Source organism: Protobothrops mucrosquamatus, unplaced genomic scaffold, assembly GCF_001527695.2.
Source record: "Protobothrops mucrosquamatus isolate PMUCROS unplaced genomic scaffold, P.Mucros_1.0 scaffold268, whole genome shotgun sequence".
Lineage (NCBI taxonomy): Eukaryota > Metazoa > Chordata > Lepidosauria > Squamata > Viperidae > Protobothrops > Protobothrops mucrosquamatus.
In genome coordinates, this window is record NW_015386613.1 from 250,404 (window position 1) to 269,070 (window position 18,667).

The 18,667-nt window shown below is 44.3% G+C and overlaps 1 protein-coding gene across 1 annotated transcript in view; it reads left to right on the plus strand.

The window, feature by feature from the left end:
* The first annotated feature begins 1,705 nt into the window (after positions 1 to 1,705).
* The window catches only part of ETV6 (ETS variant 6), an 80,491-nt gene continuing 63,529 nt past the window's right edge, over positions 1,706 to 18,667 (plus strand). The window contains exon 1 of the mRNA XM_015814618.1: positions 1,706 to 1,738. Within this exon, the coding sequence (XP_015670104.1) occupies positions 1,706 to 1,738 (33 nt within the window). The remainder of the gene's footprint in view (positions 1,739 to 18,667) is intronic.

An 18,667-nucleotide genomic window follows, 5' to 3' on the forward strand; every position in this document is an offset into this window, starting at 1 on the left:
GCACTAAAGCTTCTTCCTTCCATTATGTATTCAAGATGGACAGTGATTAATATTGATATGTTACTTATATGTAAGGGTGGAGGGCTATACATATGTCGTATAGAGTACATTTAAATGTGTGTTAGTTATGTACAGTATGTGTACACTTTGAGAGCAAGCAACTTTCATTTTTAATGTGTGCCATTGTGGCCACAGTAAAAAAATGACAATAAAGGTTATCTATCTATCTATCTATCTATCTATCTATCTATCTATCTATCTATCTATCTATCTATCTATCTATCCTATTGCTATATCATCTATCATCTATCTATATCTATCATCAATCTATCTCTATCATTATCTGCCTATATCTGTCTGTCTGTCTGTCTGTCTGTCTGTCTGTCTGTCTATCTATCATCTGTCTATCTATCTATCTATCTATCTATCTATCTATCTATCTATCTATCTATCTATCTATCTATCTATCTATCTATCTATCTATCTATCATGTCTGTCTGTCTGTCTGTCTATCTATCTATCATGTGTCTGTCTGTCTGTCTGTCTGTCTATCTGTCTATCTATCTATCTATCTATCTATCTATCTATCTATCTATCTATCTATCTATCTATCTATACCTCCATCTCTCTCTCTCTCTCTCTCTCTCTCTCTCTCTCTCTCTCTCTCTCTATCTATCTATCTATCTATCTATCTATCATGTCTGTCTGTCTGTCTATCTTGTCCGAAATGGTATAGGGTTTCCTGCCTGAGCAGGGGGTTGGACTAGATGACCTCCAAGGTCCCTTCCAACTTCTCTCTCTCTTTCTCAATCAATCAATCATCCGGCCCATTTCCCCTAGAAGGCAACTTTGCTCCACTTTGCCGTGACTTCCAAGCCCGTCTGAGCCTTGGACTGAAAGGAGGAACCGACGATCCAGCCTCGTCCGGCGGGTCTTTAACAGGCCGGTGCGGGACAGCGCTCTCCGGGGAGGGCCTCGCGACGGAGCCCCCCCCCCCGCGGGTCCCTTCTGTCGACCCCTTTCCTCCGCCCGGCGGGGGGGGGTCGCAGGATTTGCAGCCCAGCAGGGCAGCCCCCGCTGCAAAGACCCCCCCCCCGCTTTTTTCCTCCCCCCGCTTCCTTCCTTCCTCCCTCCCCCCCGCCCCGCTTTCTTTTCCGGCAACCGGAGCCCTTTTCCGCCGCCGCCGCCGCCGCGCTCCCATTTCCTGCCGGGCCGGCGCCTTTAAGAGGGCAGAGCCGGTGCCGGGAACTGGCGTCACTTTGCAGCCGAGAAGCTCTCCGGGGCCGCCGCCGCCTCCTCCTCGGCCCCCCACCGGCCTGCCTGCCTGCCTGCCTGCCTGCCTGGGAAGCGAGCGGGAAGGGGGAAGGGGGGAGGAGCCCCACCCCACGCGCGCGCGCCCCCGAGAGGGAAGGGGAAGGGGAAGGGGAAGGGAGGGCGGCGTCGGGCCTGCCCGCTCCGAGCCATGCGAGGCGCCCTTCCGGGCCGGGGGAGGCGCGCGCGGGCGGCTGGCCGCTGATCCGAGAGCGCCTTCTTCGCCCGCCTGCCCGCCCGGACGGCCGGCTGGCCCAGGAGCCGCTGCGGGGGAGGCACCGGCAGACGCGCCCAGGCGAGCGAGCGAGCGAGCGGAGAGGCGGAGAGGCGGAGAGACGCAGCCGGCCCCACTTCCCGCCTTGCCCGCTCGCGCGCCCCCACCCCCCGCCCAGACATGTCGGAGGGTCCCGACCTGGTCTGCATCAAGGTAAGAGAGCCCCGTCCCCGGAGAGGGGGGGGAATCGGGCGGGGGGGTGGGGGGGGCGTCCAGCTCCTCTTGTCTCCCAGCCGCCCCCCCGCCCTGTAAGCGGAGGGGGGGGGAGAAAAAGAGACGCTGGGGGGGGGGCTTCGGGGAAAGGCGCCTTTTGCCCGGACTCGCCTTCGCGGGATCGGCGCCCCCCCCCCCCCAAGTTCTGGCTTTGCAGGTCCTGCAGGCGGGGGGTGCGTGCCTGTGTTTGTGTGTGTGTAGTGTGTTTGTGTATGTGTGTGTTTGTGTATGTCTGGCTCGCAGCCCTTGCGTAGAAGTGCCAGCAGGCAAAGAAAGCCCCCCCCACCTTCCACCTTCCCCCCCCCCCGGGACTGGAAGAAGAGCCTCTCTGGACTGGAGAAGTTTCCGAAGTTGCTCCGGAGGGATCCCCGGCTGGGCCCCGGTCCGCGGGCTTTGCGGGGGCCCCGGGCGGAAGGGCGAGCCCGGGACGGGGGGAAGGCGCCGTTCAGAGAGCGAGGGGCGAGCGACCCCCGCAGACCCCCCCTTCCCGGCGCCCCCTCCCCAACGGCCGAGGGGGTCCTTGCCGGTCCGGCTTTGCGGGAGGGGGGGGGAGGAAAGACCCGATCGCGGCGCCCCTCGGACCAGCCGAGCTTCTTCAGGCGGCCTCGGGAAGGGCGTCATTTTTTGGGGGGGGCTCTTCTTGGGGACCCCCCGTCCGCAAGGGCTTCCCCGGCTCCCTTCGCCCGTTTTGAGGGAGGCGGAAATGCCGCCGAATCCAGGCTGGCATTTGGCGGCCTTGCGGCCCGCTCCGCCGCTCACCGCCGCCGCGGCTGCCCGGGAGGAAGGCCGCCCGTTCGGCCGCGCTGGCTTGAATCCCGGGGCTTTGATTGAAAAGGGGATTAACGAACGTTAAGTAACCGCATGAAGATGATAAGTCCACGATGGATGGAGAAAGAAAAAGATACGAAAAGTGGGAAAAAAACCCTAAAAGTAATAGTTGCATGTAAACATTCACCATATATCTAAAGCAGGGGTCTTCAAACTTGGCCCTTTTATGACTGGTGGACTTCAACTCCCAGAATTCCTCAGCCAGCTTTGCTGCCTGAGGAATTCTGGGAGTTGAAGTCCACCAGTCATAAAAGGGCCAAGTTTGAAGACCCCTGATCTAAAGTAATCTCGTCTATTGCCATGGAAGTAATCATAAAACCTGTCCAAAGTTGATCGGATTGAGGGACCTCAATATTATTCAATTGTGGGATATTAACGTTATTCGGTCACTGTCCCAAACTCTGCTGATGGTTGTTGGTTCAGAATTACCTTTGACTAAAATTGTCTGAATTGTGTCTGAATTAAGCCAGTTGAAGACTGTAGTGGAAGACAAACGGAAGAATCGCTAAAAAGCAATTTCTGGGTCTTTTAAACCGGCAACTGCCTGCATTTGAAAACCTTTTTGACTTGTGTTTTACTGTTTAGTCTTCTCTAATCATTGAGGCCCATCTACAAGCAGTGAACATCGTTTTATTTTTTTTAAAAAAAAATCCCATCGTTTATGTTTTAATTTGCATTTCCCTGGAGGATAGCTTGTGTTGTTTCACGCCCAAAGAACTTGATTTCGACATGCCCATAATTTGTTTTGCTGATATATACTAGCATGTACCGTGAGATTCCCTTCCTTAAAAAGATGTTAAGGAGAGGTGGCTACCAGCAATTTTATTTTATTTTATTTATTTATTTATCAAATTTATATACCGCCCTATCTCCCTTACGGGACTCAGGGCGGTGAACAGGCGATACTAAAAACCACAATAATAAGTTCTTGTCATTCGTCAAAAAAACAGCTCTGATAATGGGATTGCTAAAATATATTTATTTATAGTTCACCTTTATTTTTTTTTATAAATAAAAAAGCAAACATGCTTAATACTCCTTTCTCTTATTTTCCTCAGAACAAGCCCCCTCTGAGGTGGGCTGGGCTGTGAGAGAGCGAGCGACTGGCCCAAAGTCACCCAGCTGGTTTTTCACACCTAGGGCAGGATTAGAACTCGCCATTTCCTGCTTTTTAGCCTGATGCCTTCACTACCAAACCAAAGTGGCTATTTTTCAATTCAATCATTGATTTTAATTCAACATTTTTTTCAATATCAAGTGTAGTTTGAAGGCTCCGCTTTTAAATGGTTTCTGCCTTCTTTTCCTGTGTGGTTCTGGGCACTGCAGCACAGAGTTTACCAGAAATGCTTTATATTATGAACTATCACATAATACCTTCTTTATACAGTTAGGATTGCACAACAATCACTCAGTGGTAGTGACTGGGGATTTTTTCACCCCCTTTCCATAAATCATGGGCTGCCCGTATGTAGTCAACTTAAGAGTGAGAAGTGAATGGTTCAGTTCCATTTCAGGAGCTTAAAACCATTGTTTTGTTTACTTTGGATTGCTTTCTATGGGCAGGCCCTGTTGAAGGAAAGGAAATACTTATCAAAGCAAGATTTTTTCTAGTTTGAGAGTTGCAAGGCTGTTTTCTGAGTACGGTAGTAGAGACTTCTAATATTTTGCTCCCCAAATTGCAGCAGTGTTGTTTTTGTAGTTCTCGTCCTCTGTAGTTAGAAGGCTGTACGTCCTCATTAGCTTGCAGATTAATAGGTTGTCTTCTTTAGTCTGCGTAAGGACAGGCATGATTTTGCTCAGTTTGTTTTTTCACAGAATAAGATGCTTCTGAGCTGTACCCAAATTCTTTTTTTCTTCTGGAAATGATGTCATCACTCATATTGAGTGGAAAGAGTTCCAAAGCAAAAATAAACACATTTTAAAAATCCACGCTGCATGTTCTTCTTTGCTCGGAAGTAAAAAGTGAATATATAAGTTTATATCATGGGAGCATTTAATCAAGCAATATTCCTTGCACAACTCTGGGTTTCACTGTTCACAAAGTTTCCACAAAAGGAGTACGGTAGCTTTTGCTTTAGCAACCTCTTTTCTTGCAGTAAAGAAGCACGATCTTTCTAATATCTTTTTTTTTTCATGGTTTCTCCTGGGCCTTACACATGGGCCTCTGCAAAGCTTTTTAGTATTTAAAACAATATCGCCATCTTTTCTCAAAAAGTCTAGGGAAAGAAAGAAAGTCTGTGTGGGGGAGTTTTTTTAAAAAACAAGGCGAGCCTTTAAATGGAATTTCGAGCATAATTTGATACCTGAAAAGTTGGGTGTCCAGCTATATCTAATTTTGCCTACTTAGAACTAGTCATTTAGTGACCATTCAGATTTATGACATTGAAAAAGTGACTTATGACCATTTTTCACATTTATGATGGTCGCAGTGTCCTGGGGTCGCGTGATCCCCTTCTGACAAGCTAAGCCAATGGGGGAAGCCAGATTCATTTAGCTGTGTTACTAATTTAACAACTTGCAATGCTTCACTGATTCACAATTGTGTCAAGAATGGTCGTAAAATGGGGTAAAACTCACTTATCGGCTGTCTTGCTTAACAAAGGAAATTTTGGGCTCATTTGTGGTCTGGACTTGGTCCTCCACTCTCCCTACCCCCCCACTCACCCACCCACTCAAAGCCAGGACTTGATTCTTTTATTAAAAAGAAATCACTCAGGAAAGAGAAGTAAATGAAATCAATTGTTGCTCAAAGGAGCTTATCAAGCAAACAAAGGAGGAAATGAACAAAGTTTATTTCCTGCTTCAGGGCCAGCTTCTATCCACCACCAATATTAGGATGGCCTTTCCTAAGATAAGTGAAATAGACCTGTTCTAGACAGCATACTAAAAAGCAGAGACATCACCCTGCCAACAAAAGTGCGTAGAGTCAAGGCCATGGTCTTCCCAGTTGCAATGTGTGGCTGTGAAAGTTGGACCATAAGAAAGGCTGAGCGCCAAAGAATGGAGGCCTTTGAACTCTGGTGCTGGAGAAGACTCCTGCGAGTCCCCTGGACTGCAAGGCGATCCAACCGGTCGGTCCTAAAGGAGATCAACCACGACTGCTCTTTAGAAGGCCAGATCCTGAAGTTGAAACTCAAGTCCTTTGGCCACCTAATGAGAAGGAAGGACTCACTGGAGAAGAGCCTCATGCTGGGAAAGATGGAGGGCAAGAGAAGAAGAAGGGGACGACAGGGAAGGAGGTGGCTGGATGGAGTCCCTGAAGCAGGAGGCGGGAGCGTCAATGGACTCCAGAAGATGGTAGAGGACAGGAAGACCTGGAGGAACGTTGTCCATGGGGTCACGATGGTTGGACACGACTTCGCAATTAACAACAACAAGGGGCAGGAGAGATGGGTCCTTCATCACAGTCCTGAAGGTGGAGCCGGGGCGGGCCCGGGTGGCGAGTGAGATGCTTTTAAATTTCCTGACATTTCTGGTCCCAAGTCCAGTTGATTCATTCACCCCGTTGAAAAGCAAATGGGAGTTGGCCTGCCTGGACCAGACTCCGGGATTATCCTAAACCAGTGGAGTTCATCTGATCTGTCAGTTCCTGTAATTCAGTGGGATTATGCAGAAGGGCCTTAGTTCTCCTTTTTGCTACTACTACATTCCCCACTTCCCTGCCCCAAGGGAAAAGGGAGGAGAAAAGGCGAAGTCTCAAATTTCCTGTTTTGTCTTTATCCAAGGGATTTCCGAGTGCAATGCATCTCAACCGTGGCAACTTTAAAATACGGGGACTTCAATTCCCAGAATTCCTCAGCCAGCCATACTGGCTGGAGAATTCTGGGAGTTGAAGTCCCCATGCCTTAAAGTTGCCAAGGTTGAGATACATTGTACTAGTCAGTGTCTCTCATCCAGAGTTATACCTTGATCTGACCTACTTAATATTTTTTGAGAAGGCCACTGGGGTGTTGTCACTAAAAAGGCACCGTTGCCTTTGAATTGAGTTCAGCTTCCTTACCCGTAGTAGTGAAGTGTTTTGCTCTTCTCTGCATGCAGTTTTTTCCCCTTTAACCTCCCAATTCTAGCTTCCAGAGTTGGATTTCTATCCAAGTACTTAAATAGCTTTCCAACATCAGCAGAAGTCAGCGAGGGTCTACTGGCCAGCTGGAGAAGATACGAACGCCTCCTGGTCCTACTTGATCCAAACACCAGGTGGATGGGAGCAGGGTGTCCACAGGGTGTGGTCAAAAGTCAAGATAGTGGCCACGGTGTGGTCAAAGCTGCACCTATTATTCATCCGTAGCCTCAATCACTTCATTGTGGACACCATCCTGATGGTTTTGACCATAATTTGTGAATTCCTGTAGAAGCCTATCTTCTGCACCCTTGACTTTGGCTTTGCCTGGCCATTGTGGTCTTATTCTAGACCAGCGGTTCTCAACCTATGGGTCGCGACCCCATTTGGGGTCGATCGACCATTTCACGGGGGTCGCCAAGTAAGGCTGTCCGCCATTTTTTTCCCCTTTTCCGGCGGGTGCCTTACCTCCCTTGGGCTGGGCCAGCTGGTGATCGGCCTGCTCCGTCTCTGCCGCTTGCCAGCTACGCCTCGGCCGGCACAGGGGGCGGAACCACGCATGCGTGGCGCTCCCGGGCAGGGAAAGTCCTCGACTTACGACCAGTTGGGTAGTCCTCGACTTACGACCGGTTTAGTCCTTGACTTACGACCGGTTTAGTCCTCGACTTACGACCGGTTGGGGGTCGCGGCATTAAAAAGGTTGAGAACCACTGTTCTAGACTCAGTGCAGATGCTGGGAGGCTCTTTTCCATCTAATAATTTAGAATGAGAATGAATGGATTCAAAGCAGCTAACCTGGAGAGTTGGAAGAAGTTCTGTTCTTTTTTTGTATCCGTTTTAAATGTTTAGAAACCTCTGCATAAAGGAAATAGATTTTCTTCCACTCTTCCATTATTCCAGTAATATACTTTCCTATTTAAACTTAAAGCTAGTTAAGCAAATAGGAGATCTCAGTTTGGTCCAGTAGTTAAGGCAGCAGGCTAGAAACTGGGAGACCGTGAATTCTAGTCCCACCTTCGGCATGAAAGCTGGATGGGTGATTTTGGGCCAGTCCCTCCCTCTTGGCCCGACCCACCTCACAGGGTGGTTGTGGGGAAAATAGGACGAGGAAGCAGTATGAAGTATGTTTGCCATCTTGAGTTATCTGTAAACATAATAAGGGCGGGATACAAATACAATAAAAATAAACACTGAATTTGGCATTCAGACTCCACTAACATTGTATTCCTGAATGCTTGTCAGTAGGCTTTTATTTATGGACATTTGCTTCTAGATTATAAGTTTTATGATAGTTACCCATGTGCTGTTTTTTCTTTCCTGTAATCAGATTTTATCTAAATAATTCCGGTCACTGAGTTGTGTTGATCAAAATGAATATGTTCATAGTTCTTATTTAGTAAATGAGATCTGATTCTCAAGGGTGACTGCCACATGATTGGTCTGATTAAACATGTTTGATTGAATAAACCACAGTGAGCTACATTCACAACAGTTTAGCCAAAACCAAACCATGTTAAGGCTTACTCAGTACAGTGTGAACTCATCCATCCCCATCTATAGTAGTCTTGTGATCTTACGAATTTCATTCGTAGTTGCAGCAGGATGACCTTAATGCAACATGATTGTTATTTAATTTGATTTTAGAACAGAAACTTATGTATTTTATCGTGGTTTTTAGTATCGCCTGTTCACTGCCCTGAGTCCCGTAAGGGAGATAGGGCGGTATATAAATTTAATAAATAATAATAATAATAATAATAATAATAATAATAATAATAATAATAATAATAATGATAATAATAATGTCAACACAGAAGACTATTTGCATAACTTACATCATTTATGCAGTGACATCATACAATGCAGGGGTCCCCAACCCCCGGGCCGTGGACAGGTACCAGGCCGCGGCATGCCATCAACCTGCCCGCACAAACAGGCAAAGCCCTATCTGCGGGATGCAGGCAGCACACACAACCACGCACCCTCCGGTCCACGGAAAAAGCTCTCTCCACGGAACCGGTCCCTGGCGCCCTAAAGGGGGGGGGGCTTTGACACGATGCATGCAGCAGCAGCAGCCCCTCCCCCACCTGTGTATTTGTATTTTTTGCCTAATCAAATCTCGCCTATTTTTCTTCTAAAAGCAATTATAAAACAGTGGGCCTCAGGATAACAATACAAGATTAGAACAAATGACAGAATGGAATAGTGATTTTAATTAAATGTGTTTAAAAGTTTGAAAGCTTCATTTAAAATCCAGGAAGTTCCCTTCAGATCCGAGAAGCTAATAAAAAAGTCGGTCTAAAGAATAAGCAACATTCTGCATTTTGTCATATAACAGATGAACTCTTCTTGGCTGAAGTGAATTGGTTTACTGGATTTTTTTTTTTTTTTACTTAATAGCTTTCTGGGAAAGAATTTAATCTAGCGGCAGTACAAATCCAGTGTATTTCTGTTGAATGGAAATTTTCAGTCCTGAATTAGAATAACTGTTCTTTTGCAGCAGCTTCCCTAGCGAAGCGTGTTTTGCTTCAGGGTAATAAATGCCATTTCTCCATTTTAAGTGTTTCACCCCTATAGGAGAGGGGTCTCTCCAGACTTGGCAACTTTAACATAACACCTGTGGTCTTCAACTCTCAGAATTCCCCAACCAACATGGAGTTGGTCTACAAATCTTAAAGTTGCTAAGTTTGGAGATCCTGCTGAAGGACGAGGGAGAACCCTACTATGCAACTCTTGGTTTGATGCCTTTTACCGCCTCCCCATTTAAAAAGTTTTTCACGTTAAAACCCTCAAAGGTAGATCCAGACCGAGTTCACACATTTTGTGCTTTGGTCTAGCTCAGGCTGGTTGGGGAATTCTGGGAGATGAAGTCCACACATCTTAAAATGGTCAAGCTTGAGAAACACTGGTCTACTCAGCCTTGAGATTTCTGCCCCATTGGGCGCTTACCGAGGGGGTACGGACCTTTCCCCTAAAATGGCCATATAAACCAATTTTGGTGTCTAAGCCCCTGTGATGATCCTGGGAGTATGGAAACATTCTCTTTTTCAAGTCATGGTCTCTGGATTTCTCCAGAGCCTCCGAAATTACTGGAATTCACTGCTTCCTCCAGAAAACGTTGCCAGGAAGAAATCAGATCTAGAGGTGGACTGGCAGAACCAGCTGAATTTTTTCTGCATGACTTTTGGCTGGAAGAAGGACGTTGAGAACGTTCTTGGACGTTCAGCACTTTGGTCATTGGCCACCTCCCTCCCTTTCATCCCCATCAGGCATCAGCAGTCTTTTCCATCTCCAGAAGAACCACAAGAAGTTTGTTTTAATTTTAATACACTTGTGTTTATCTCGGGGGTTGCTGCTATGCGGATAATAGGAAGAAGAAGGAGCATTAGGTATGTTCGCCACCTTGAGTTGTTTATTAAAAAAAAATAAAGGTGAGAATAAACAAATAAATATAAATATCTGTTGGTTATTTTAAGCCAGCCAATGTCCGTGTTTGAGGTGGGTGGCTGTGTTGGATTATGATTGTAATAAACAGTTGAGTTGGGCAGCTACTGTATATTAACTAAATAATATAACATTACTATAAACACTTGAACAAGAACATCACTTCCACACTTCCACGTCTCTATCAACAAACATTCTAGTGTTGTTATGGAGCCATCCTAATTCTTATTTTGGTCCTTGGATAAAATGTGTGCTTGGACTATTTTAATCCTGCTTGCTTGCTTATTTATTTATTTAACTTATATGCCAGACATCTTTGCAGCAGCAGCATCCTGCTCTCAAAGTCCTAATATTGGATTGTGTGTCTGTCTGTGCGCATGAATGTGCATAAGAATGAGACTGAATACAGGGCCATCCGTCACGCAATGTTCCCAGGGGTAGGCAACCTTGGCTCTTTTATGACTCGTGGACTTCAGCTCCCAGAATTCCTGAGCCAGCTGTGCTGGCTCAGGAATTCTGGGAGTTGAAGTCCACGAGTCATAAAAGAGCCAAGGTTGCCTACCCCTGGCATAGAAGCATACGCCTAAGAGAATTGCATTGCTTCTCTTCCTTCCCTGTTAAAAAGAACAGCTCCTCTTGATGGAAAGACACCAACCACTCTTAATTTTTCAGGGTATAAGAGTGTTTATTAGAACCTACTTAACAAATGTCTCACTTAGCAGCAAAAATGCTGGGCTCAGTTGTGTTCGTGCGTTGAGGACAACCTGTAATTACTTGGTTAATTACCCTCCTTGGCATTGTTTTCAGAGAGATTTGCTGATTTCCTTTCATTGCAGGACCCTTTAGATCAGTGTTTCTCAACCTTGACAATTTTAAGGCATGTGGACTTCAACTCCCAGAATTCCACAGCCAGCATTGCTGGCTGTGGAATTCTGGGAGTTGAAGTCCACATGCCTTAAAATGGTCAAGGTTGAAAAACACTGCTTTAGATGACTATGCCATATTCTCCGGCCTCCGTTTTGCGCTGGGGTCCTTGCCTTGCCTGTTGGGAAGTACTCCGTCCAAATGGTCTTTCCACTTCCGTACTGGGGAGATAGATTGCATAGCGGCAAGAGGCAGTGATGTGTTTGTGTGAGTTAGGCGGAGAGAAGGGTGGCCCTGTGAAGCTTTTATTCTTTGATCACATGCTGGTTTGTCGGCTTCTCAGTTGAATAGTCTTGCTCTTCTTCACAGGGAGGCTTGTGGTGTCGCTCTCGCCCCGTGGGGGCAACCGTGCTGCAAATCCTGGCTTACATTTGGAGAGCCACCAGTGGGAATATTTATTCATGTTCCGCCTTGCTTCCCAAGCATCAGGAATTCTGAGAATTGAAGCCCACTTATCTTAGAGTTTCCAAGGCTAGGAAACGCTGATCTACACAGTGCAACTATATTTCTACTCCTGCTTACAGTTGGGATTGTGGCTGGTGTAATGCTAAACCATATTTGGCTTATTCGGTTCCCAGTTGGAGCCTACTTAAGATTGAAAGCAAGGGGGGGGGAGTGGCAAGGAAGAAAGCCAAGTTTCTGAACCCACCAGTCTTCTGCATTCCCATCGGTGTAGATGCCGGTGTATAAAAACTAAAACTCACTGCTGTCAGTTGTGATCATGCTGTTGTGTGATGCCCGGAGACCCAAAAACTCTTATTTCAAGAAGAGAGTGGCCTGAATTTCTCAGTGTGAAAATGCTCAGTGAAATTATGCAAAGATCTTGCTGGGAAGCATGTAAGCACCATTTGAAAAAAAGTCTTTGCGTCATATTTTTCGTCTGTATATTAACGTTTAGTATTGCTAGCTAAAGCCCAGTATAAATATTAAATGCATAAGTCACCTAGCACTTTCTAAATTTAAAAGGCAGACCCTTTTCCCCCTCCAAGATTATCTTACCTATTGCATTTTCTTTTGCGCATGTAAGTTGGGACTGTTGATAATAATTACCTTTTAATTGTCAAGTGTCCTGTAACCTGCCATGTAATAGTGTCACCCTCTCCAAGTTTACACCGCTACAAAATCCGGCTTTTCCTAGTCGGTGATGCTCACAATAAAAAGTGGTAGTTGAGCCCATCTGGATGGGATCGAATTGAGGAACACTGAACATTTAGAATGGCAGCCTGAACTGAGCTGTTGAATATTTTCTTTTTCCACTTCCTATTATGGTTCTACGCTGGAACCAATGTTTACTTGTTCGAAAAGGAAACGAAGACTGCTCTGAATTTGCGGCTCCTCTGAAAAAAAAAAAATTGGCTTGAGCGAGTCAGTCATTTGAAACTCGATTGATCTGATCTGCGGAGTTAAGATTGCAGAAGTCCAAATGGAAATTGTTTAAAGCTGTTTCCTTTGTCTAATTTTGGGCCGGAGGGCTAAGGCGAACGTTTGAAGTTCTCATTGTTTTCAAGGATCCAAAGGAATTCACATTATAATCCAGATTCCTATCTTTCTGAGGTATAAAGGTGAGTAGGGTAGCCCAGAATTAATCATGAGCGGTTAAACAGTTCATAAAGGATGATTTATATATTACATAAGCTGCACATCAAAGCTTATAATTCATAGTAGTGCAGTTGGGATCATTCATTGAACTGAGGTAGCAGAAGGCCAGGCAGAGCCGGTGGGTGGAGTCAAGAAAGTAATCAGCCTAGAAGAGTTAAGTTCCTGCAAAGGGTCTAAGTCCAACTCCTCTTGAATTCCATTGACTCTTTATCTAATGCCAATTTAGTGCTGGCCCTTAGTTGACTAAATTCTTGTCTATAGGCGTAAGCAATAAATCAGCTTAATTGGAACTTGGCCCGTGGTCTTGATTCTTCAAGCTAAAACCAGACAAACCACATTATGGCTCAAAATACAGTGGGAAACCAAATATGGATTGGAAGTTGATTGTCTTAGAGGTGGGGAGAAACCTCTTCTTTTTTTCCCCCAACTTGATGTCCTTCATATAATGTTGGAACGGCAAGTCCCAGAATTCTCTGCCAGCATAATAAAAGAGAATTCTGGGACTCGTAATCCTGACATTGGGGCGGGGGGAGAATTGCTTAGGAAAAGAATTAATTGCGTGCTCCCATTCCAGAATTGTTAAATGAACCCCAACTGGCACTTTCACATAAGAATGATTCCGTACAGGATTTCCACGGATTAATTTTTTTTGTTTAAATACGAATTAAAATGGAGTCGAAACCATTTATAATTTTACGTGAAAAATTGTACAGCTTCTTTCTTTGGGATTCAGCCTCTTACACACCATCTTCCTGTTCTTGGGAAGACTTGTAATCTGAGGGATTTTGAATTTTTAAAACTAAAATAGCTATCTCTAGCCCATGCTTGAATTGTTGATAAATCACAAGTTGAATCAGGCTGTCCTGGTAACAGTAAAATGTGGATTATAGCCAAGCATTTCAATCACAGGATGTTTTTTTTTCTCACACTCTCTTGAATATTTTTATTTCCGCAAGGGTTTTATCAGATCAAATATGTACAGGTCCCTGGACGCCACATTTTCCCAGACACATTTGAGACACGCATCAAGGCCTCAATTTGAAGATTGTACCAGAAGATGCTGAGTTTAAACTCAAACTGGGTAATTTGCTGGTTTTAAACTCAAAATATGGTGATTTTTTGCACAGTGTTTTACTCTGTTGCATTTGCTACTTCATGGTTTGGGTCAGGGATCTTCAGACTTGGCCCTTTTGTGACTTGTGGACTTCAACTCCCAGAATTCCTCAGCCAGCCAAGCTGGCTGAGGAATTCTGGGAGTTGAAGTCCACAGGTCTTAAAGTGGGCAAGTTTGAGGACCCCTGTTTTAGAAGAAGATCTCTCCTTGCTTGATAGGAAACCCTTATCATTGGGCAATATAACTACTCACAGGCTGGTAGCATCGTATCAAGGAACGTGTTCCACTATCTAATTTAAGGCACACTTGTTTGCTGTTTTGGAATCCAACTGGTTGTTTGATGCAGCCACACAAGGTTGCTTGCTACTTGGGAGGTGTGTGTTTAAACATAGGTGGTATATGAAATTGGAAAGCTCCATTTTACCTGTTTATTAGGTAGGTTTTTGTAATGGCAGCTCCCTGAGGGAGATAAAAGCATGCAAAATGTGAACACAATAAGGAGGTGACAGCTCGTGTTCCCGTGTTGGCAAATTATTCACTTCCTCCCTTCCTCTTGTTCCTCTTGAATGCCTAGATGGGTCATTCCTGGCTAATTGGAGATCTCAGCTAACCTGACTCTTTCATCTGATGGAGACTCTTCCTGGAGTTGCTTAGGATATCTCAAACAAGTTTGGAAACGATTTAGGTTTCAGTTCCTTTGGCAGCCTCTTTTGAAAAGGGAATCTAGTTTAAAATGAATTTTGACTATCATGTTAACACAGTTCATCGTGAATGTTTAACACTACGAATTAAGGACCTATGTCTTGAATAAGACTGGAATATTTTTTTTTTCATATTTGGTAGCGATGTTTCAAAACTCAGCAGTTTCGGAAAATGATTTATACTAGAGTAAAAGAAATTCTAAAAGTTATATTTGTTTTCCAAAATGTGGTTTTTAAGTTAAATATCACTAAGTCCTGTATTCCCACAAAGTATACTGTGCTAGCGTTGAGTCTTCCAAGGATACCACGTGCTTTCTACTGGAAAGCATATACAATTAATTCTGTCTGTAAAAGAACAGCTAATTAAGTTAACGGAGTGCCTCTCAGTCCAAAATTTAATTGGACCCAGAATTTAACTTGGCTTAGAAAGCATTTTTGGATTATAATTCTATGTACAAGCCAGTATCACGGTCCAAAATTTCAATTTCTCTTAACATGAGAATGTAATCTTCAAGCTGTGAAATAACTGTTAAATCAGAATAGATCCTCAGTATCTTGAATAGAATTTGCTGTAACTTTTGATCTTATGGTAACATTTATACATTGTTAGGATTTTAATAACAGCCTGTACTTTTCAAAAGGATGTAATAGATTCAGTTGGCAAAAGGAATTAATGAAATATTGACAATTTTTACCTTAAAAATATCTAGAACAGTGATGGCGAACCTTTTAGAGACCAAGTGCTCAAGCTGCAACGCAAAACCCACTTATGTATCGTCGGGTGCCGGGTGGGCGTGGCCCATTGGGTGGGCGTGGCCCATTGGGTGGGTGTGGCCCATTGGGTGGGCGTAACGGCAGATTGGGTGGGACTAAAAAGTTCAATCAATCAATTCCAACTTTGCGAGATCTTTTTTTCCTGCGAGAAGTTGATATTGATTGATTGAACCTTTTTTTTTTTGCACACATAGGCAGAGGCCTAAAGCGAAAAGGTTTTATAAAACCCAGCTGAAGGCCTAGGACTGGGGCGAGGGCGCGTGTGCCCACAGAGAGGGCTCTGGTGCCATAGGTTTGCCACCACAGATCTAGAATATGTTGCAGATACATATAGTCCTCAATTGCAACCATTCATTTAGTGACTGAAGTTACAGCAGCACTGAAAAAAGTGACTTATGGCCATTTTTCGGACTTACAGCCGTTGCAGCATCCCTGTGGTCACATGATCAAAATTCAGAGGCTCGGCAACTGGCATGTACTTATGAGGGTTGCGGTGTCCCCTTGTCACATGATCCCCTTTTGCGACCTTCAGACAAGCAAAGCCAAAGGGGAAGCCAGACACACTTAACAACCCTGTTAGTAACTTAAGTGCAGTGATTCACTTAACAACAATGGGGCAAAATTCACTTAACAACTCCTGCTTGCCAATGGAAATTTCGGGCTCAATTGTGGTTATAAGTCGAGGACTTCCTGTGTTAAACATTGTAAGTGACACAATGGTATTTATTCTTAATATTTATTTGGGATTAGCAGGCCGTTAAACAAGAGCTTTTGGTGACTAGTAGTTTATCTACCCTTATCAGTGCATGCTGTGAGTAGTCAGTGAGGATGGCTGATATGATGGCTACTATGGGAAGCTAAGGTCGATCTTAAAATTTTAAATTTTTTAAATTGGTGTCTTTTATTCTCTCCATGTGTAATACTGTAGTAATTTTAATATAAAATAACAATTGCTTTTTAGTACAAAAACTTTATTTCTTGTGCCCAAGGGCTAACATGTAAAAAAGAATAGAGAACAGAGGAGTTAAGTTGAACAAAGCTTTAATTTTCAAAATGAGAAATTTCCAGGATTAAATCTCATTCTTGGGAAAAGGCAGAAACTGCTGATGGTAATGATAATCTAGGAAATTGAGACCAAACAAATGATCTTGGGAAACAAAACATTGATGCAATGAATCTCCTTGTTTTTTTTTTCCTGTCTCCACAGCTGTTTTTTTTTCTTTCTAAAAATGTGAACATATGGAAGTGTCTAAAATTATAAGTCATCATTCTGATTTTTATTATGTTAATGGTTTTCTTACTTTTTCGGTCCACTTTTATTTTGTTCTCTTAAGAAATGAACAAAACATGAAAGTCTTGGTGTCCTGGAATTCTACAGCCTACAGTTCCATCTGTAGTAAGAATTAAAAGCTCTTCTAAAGTAAATTCATTTAGTAAATGTAATTACTTTTGAAGTAAATTGCCCTTTCACATCAAAACACATAAACCAGACCTGATGATTTTATAGATAAACGGAGGCATTCCGACTTCTTAAGGTTGCACATGGAACTCAGATCCGAGATGAGCACCATACAAACAAACGGGGTATATTTCATTTTCCTAAAGCATTTCTATTTTCTACTCTAGAGGAAAAAAAATCCAGTGATTTGGAAATCAGACCCCTTGTCTGATTTTGGGTCTGAAGTTTTACCAAAGTAACTTCAGATGGCTCACATCACCTGGCAACATTATAAAAAAAAAATCTAGGTAAGATTTATAAAATCTGCACTGCCTGCATATGGAAAGAAGTGGACCAAATCCTGGTTCATTTTATTCTAGTTATACAGGTTGACCTCAACTTATGAACACGATTGAGGCCAAAATTTCTGTTGCTAGGTGAGGCAGCTGTTTAGCGAGCTGCACCTCATTTTATGACCCTTTTTGCCACGGTTGTTAAGTGAGTCATGCAGTTGTTCTGGCTTCCCCATTGACTTTGCAATGATGAGAGTGGGAGGACGGATGGAGAGCAACGGATGGAAACCAATCCAGGCGAGAAGCAACTTAGAACCAAGGAGAAATTTCCTGACAGTGAGATCAATTAAGCAGTGGAACAGCCTGCCTCCAGAAATTATGGGTGCTCCATCACTGGAAGCTTTTAAGAGATTGGACCATCCATTTGTCTGGAATGCTCCAGGATCTCCTGCTTGAGCAAGATGTTGGACTAGGAGGGGCCTCCAAGGTCTGGTATTCTCTGTTTTGTATAAACTCAGAACTACTGCATATCAGGGGTCTTCAAACCTGGCCCTTTTATGACTTGTGGACTTCAATTCCCAGAATTCCTCAGCCAGGCACGCGTGCCTGGCTGAGGAATTCTGGGAGTTGAAGTCCACAAGTCATAAAAGGGCCAGGTTTGAAGACCCCTGCTGTATATAAACAGGGAGTGAGTCACAGTCATTAGCTGCTGGTGATACCTGGTTGGGGGTGATACCCTGCCAGTGGGGGTTGCATGACCCCAGGACCACCGCAAGTGCCCGAGTTTTGATCACAAGACTTATGGAGATGCTGCAACAGTCACATGTGTGATAACGTCATAAGTCCCTTTTCCCAGCACCATTTGAATGATCACTAAATTAATGGCCGTGAGGATGATCTGCGGTTCATTGTTCTCTGGACGCCATGTGGTTTATGGCACGTGGAAATGAAAAAATGTCGCTGTCCAACCGGCTGTCCCATTGGAAAAAGATAGCGGAGCCCATAGGGGGAGGATTCAACTTTTTCTAGCTTAGTTGTCTTTGGCGTAATGCAGTGAGAGAACCCTGCGAATGATGCGTACATCATAATTTAATAACATTACATTTGAACTAGATTTGAACGCCTTTTGGCTAAACCTTGCAGGAAACAGCTATAATTATGTAAGAATGGAAGCTAACCTAATGAATGAATGAAGTAATTCTTTATTAGGGCAAAAAGCCAACCACTTAAAATAGCCCACAAACATTAAAAAATCCGCCCAGTAAACAAAAATTCTAAAACAGTTATTAACTTAATGAAACTGTAGGAGGAGAGCAGCGTTAGTGTAGGAGAGCTAGAAATCAGGAGTTGTCTGGTTGCCACTTTTCTGACTAATGCGTTTTATTAAAAGGCACACGCTTTCATGAGTTTCTTCAGCTCAGCCAAAACTTCTGCCTTTTAATAAAACTTGTTTGTCGGAAAAGGTGCAACCAAGAGTCTTCCTGATTTTTAACTTAATGAAGGAGTTAATACAGTGGTTCTCAACCTTTTTAATGCTGCGACCCCAACCGGTCGTAAGTCGAGGACTAAACCGGTCGTAAGTCGAGGACTAAACCGGTCGTAAGTCGAGGACTAAACCGGTCGTAAGTCGAGGACTACCCAACCGATCGTAAGTCGAGGACTTTCCCTGCCCGGGAGTGCCGCGCATGCGTGGTTCT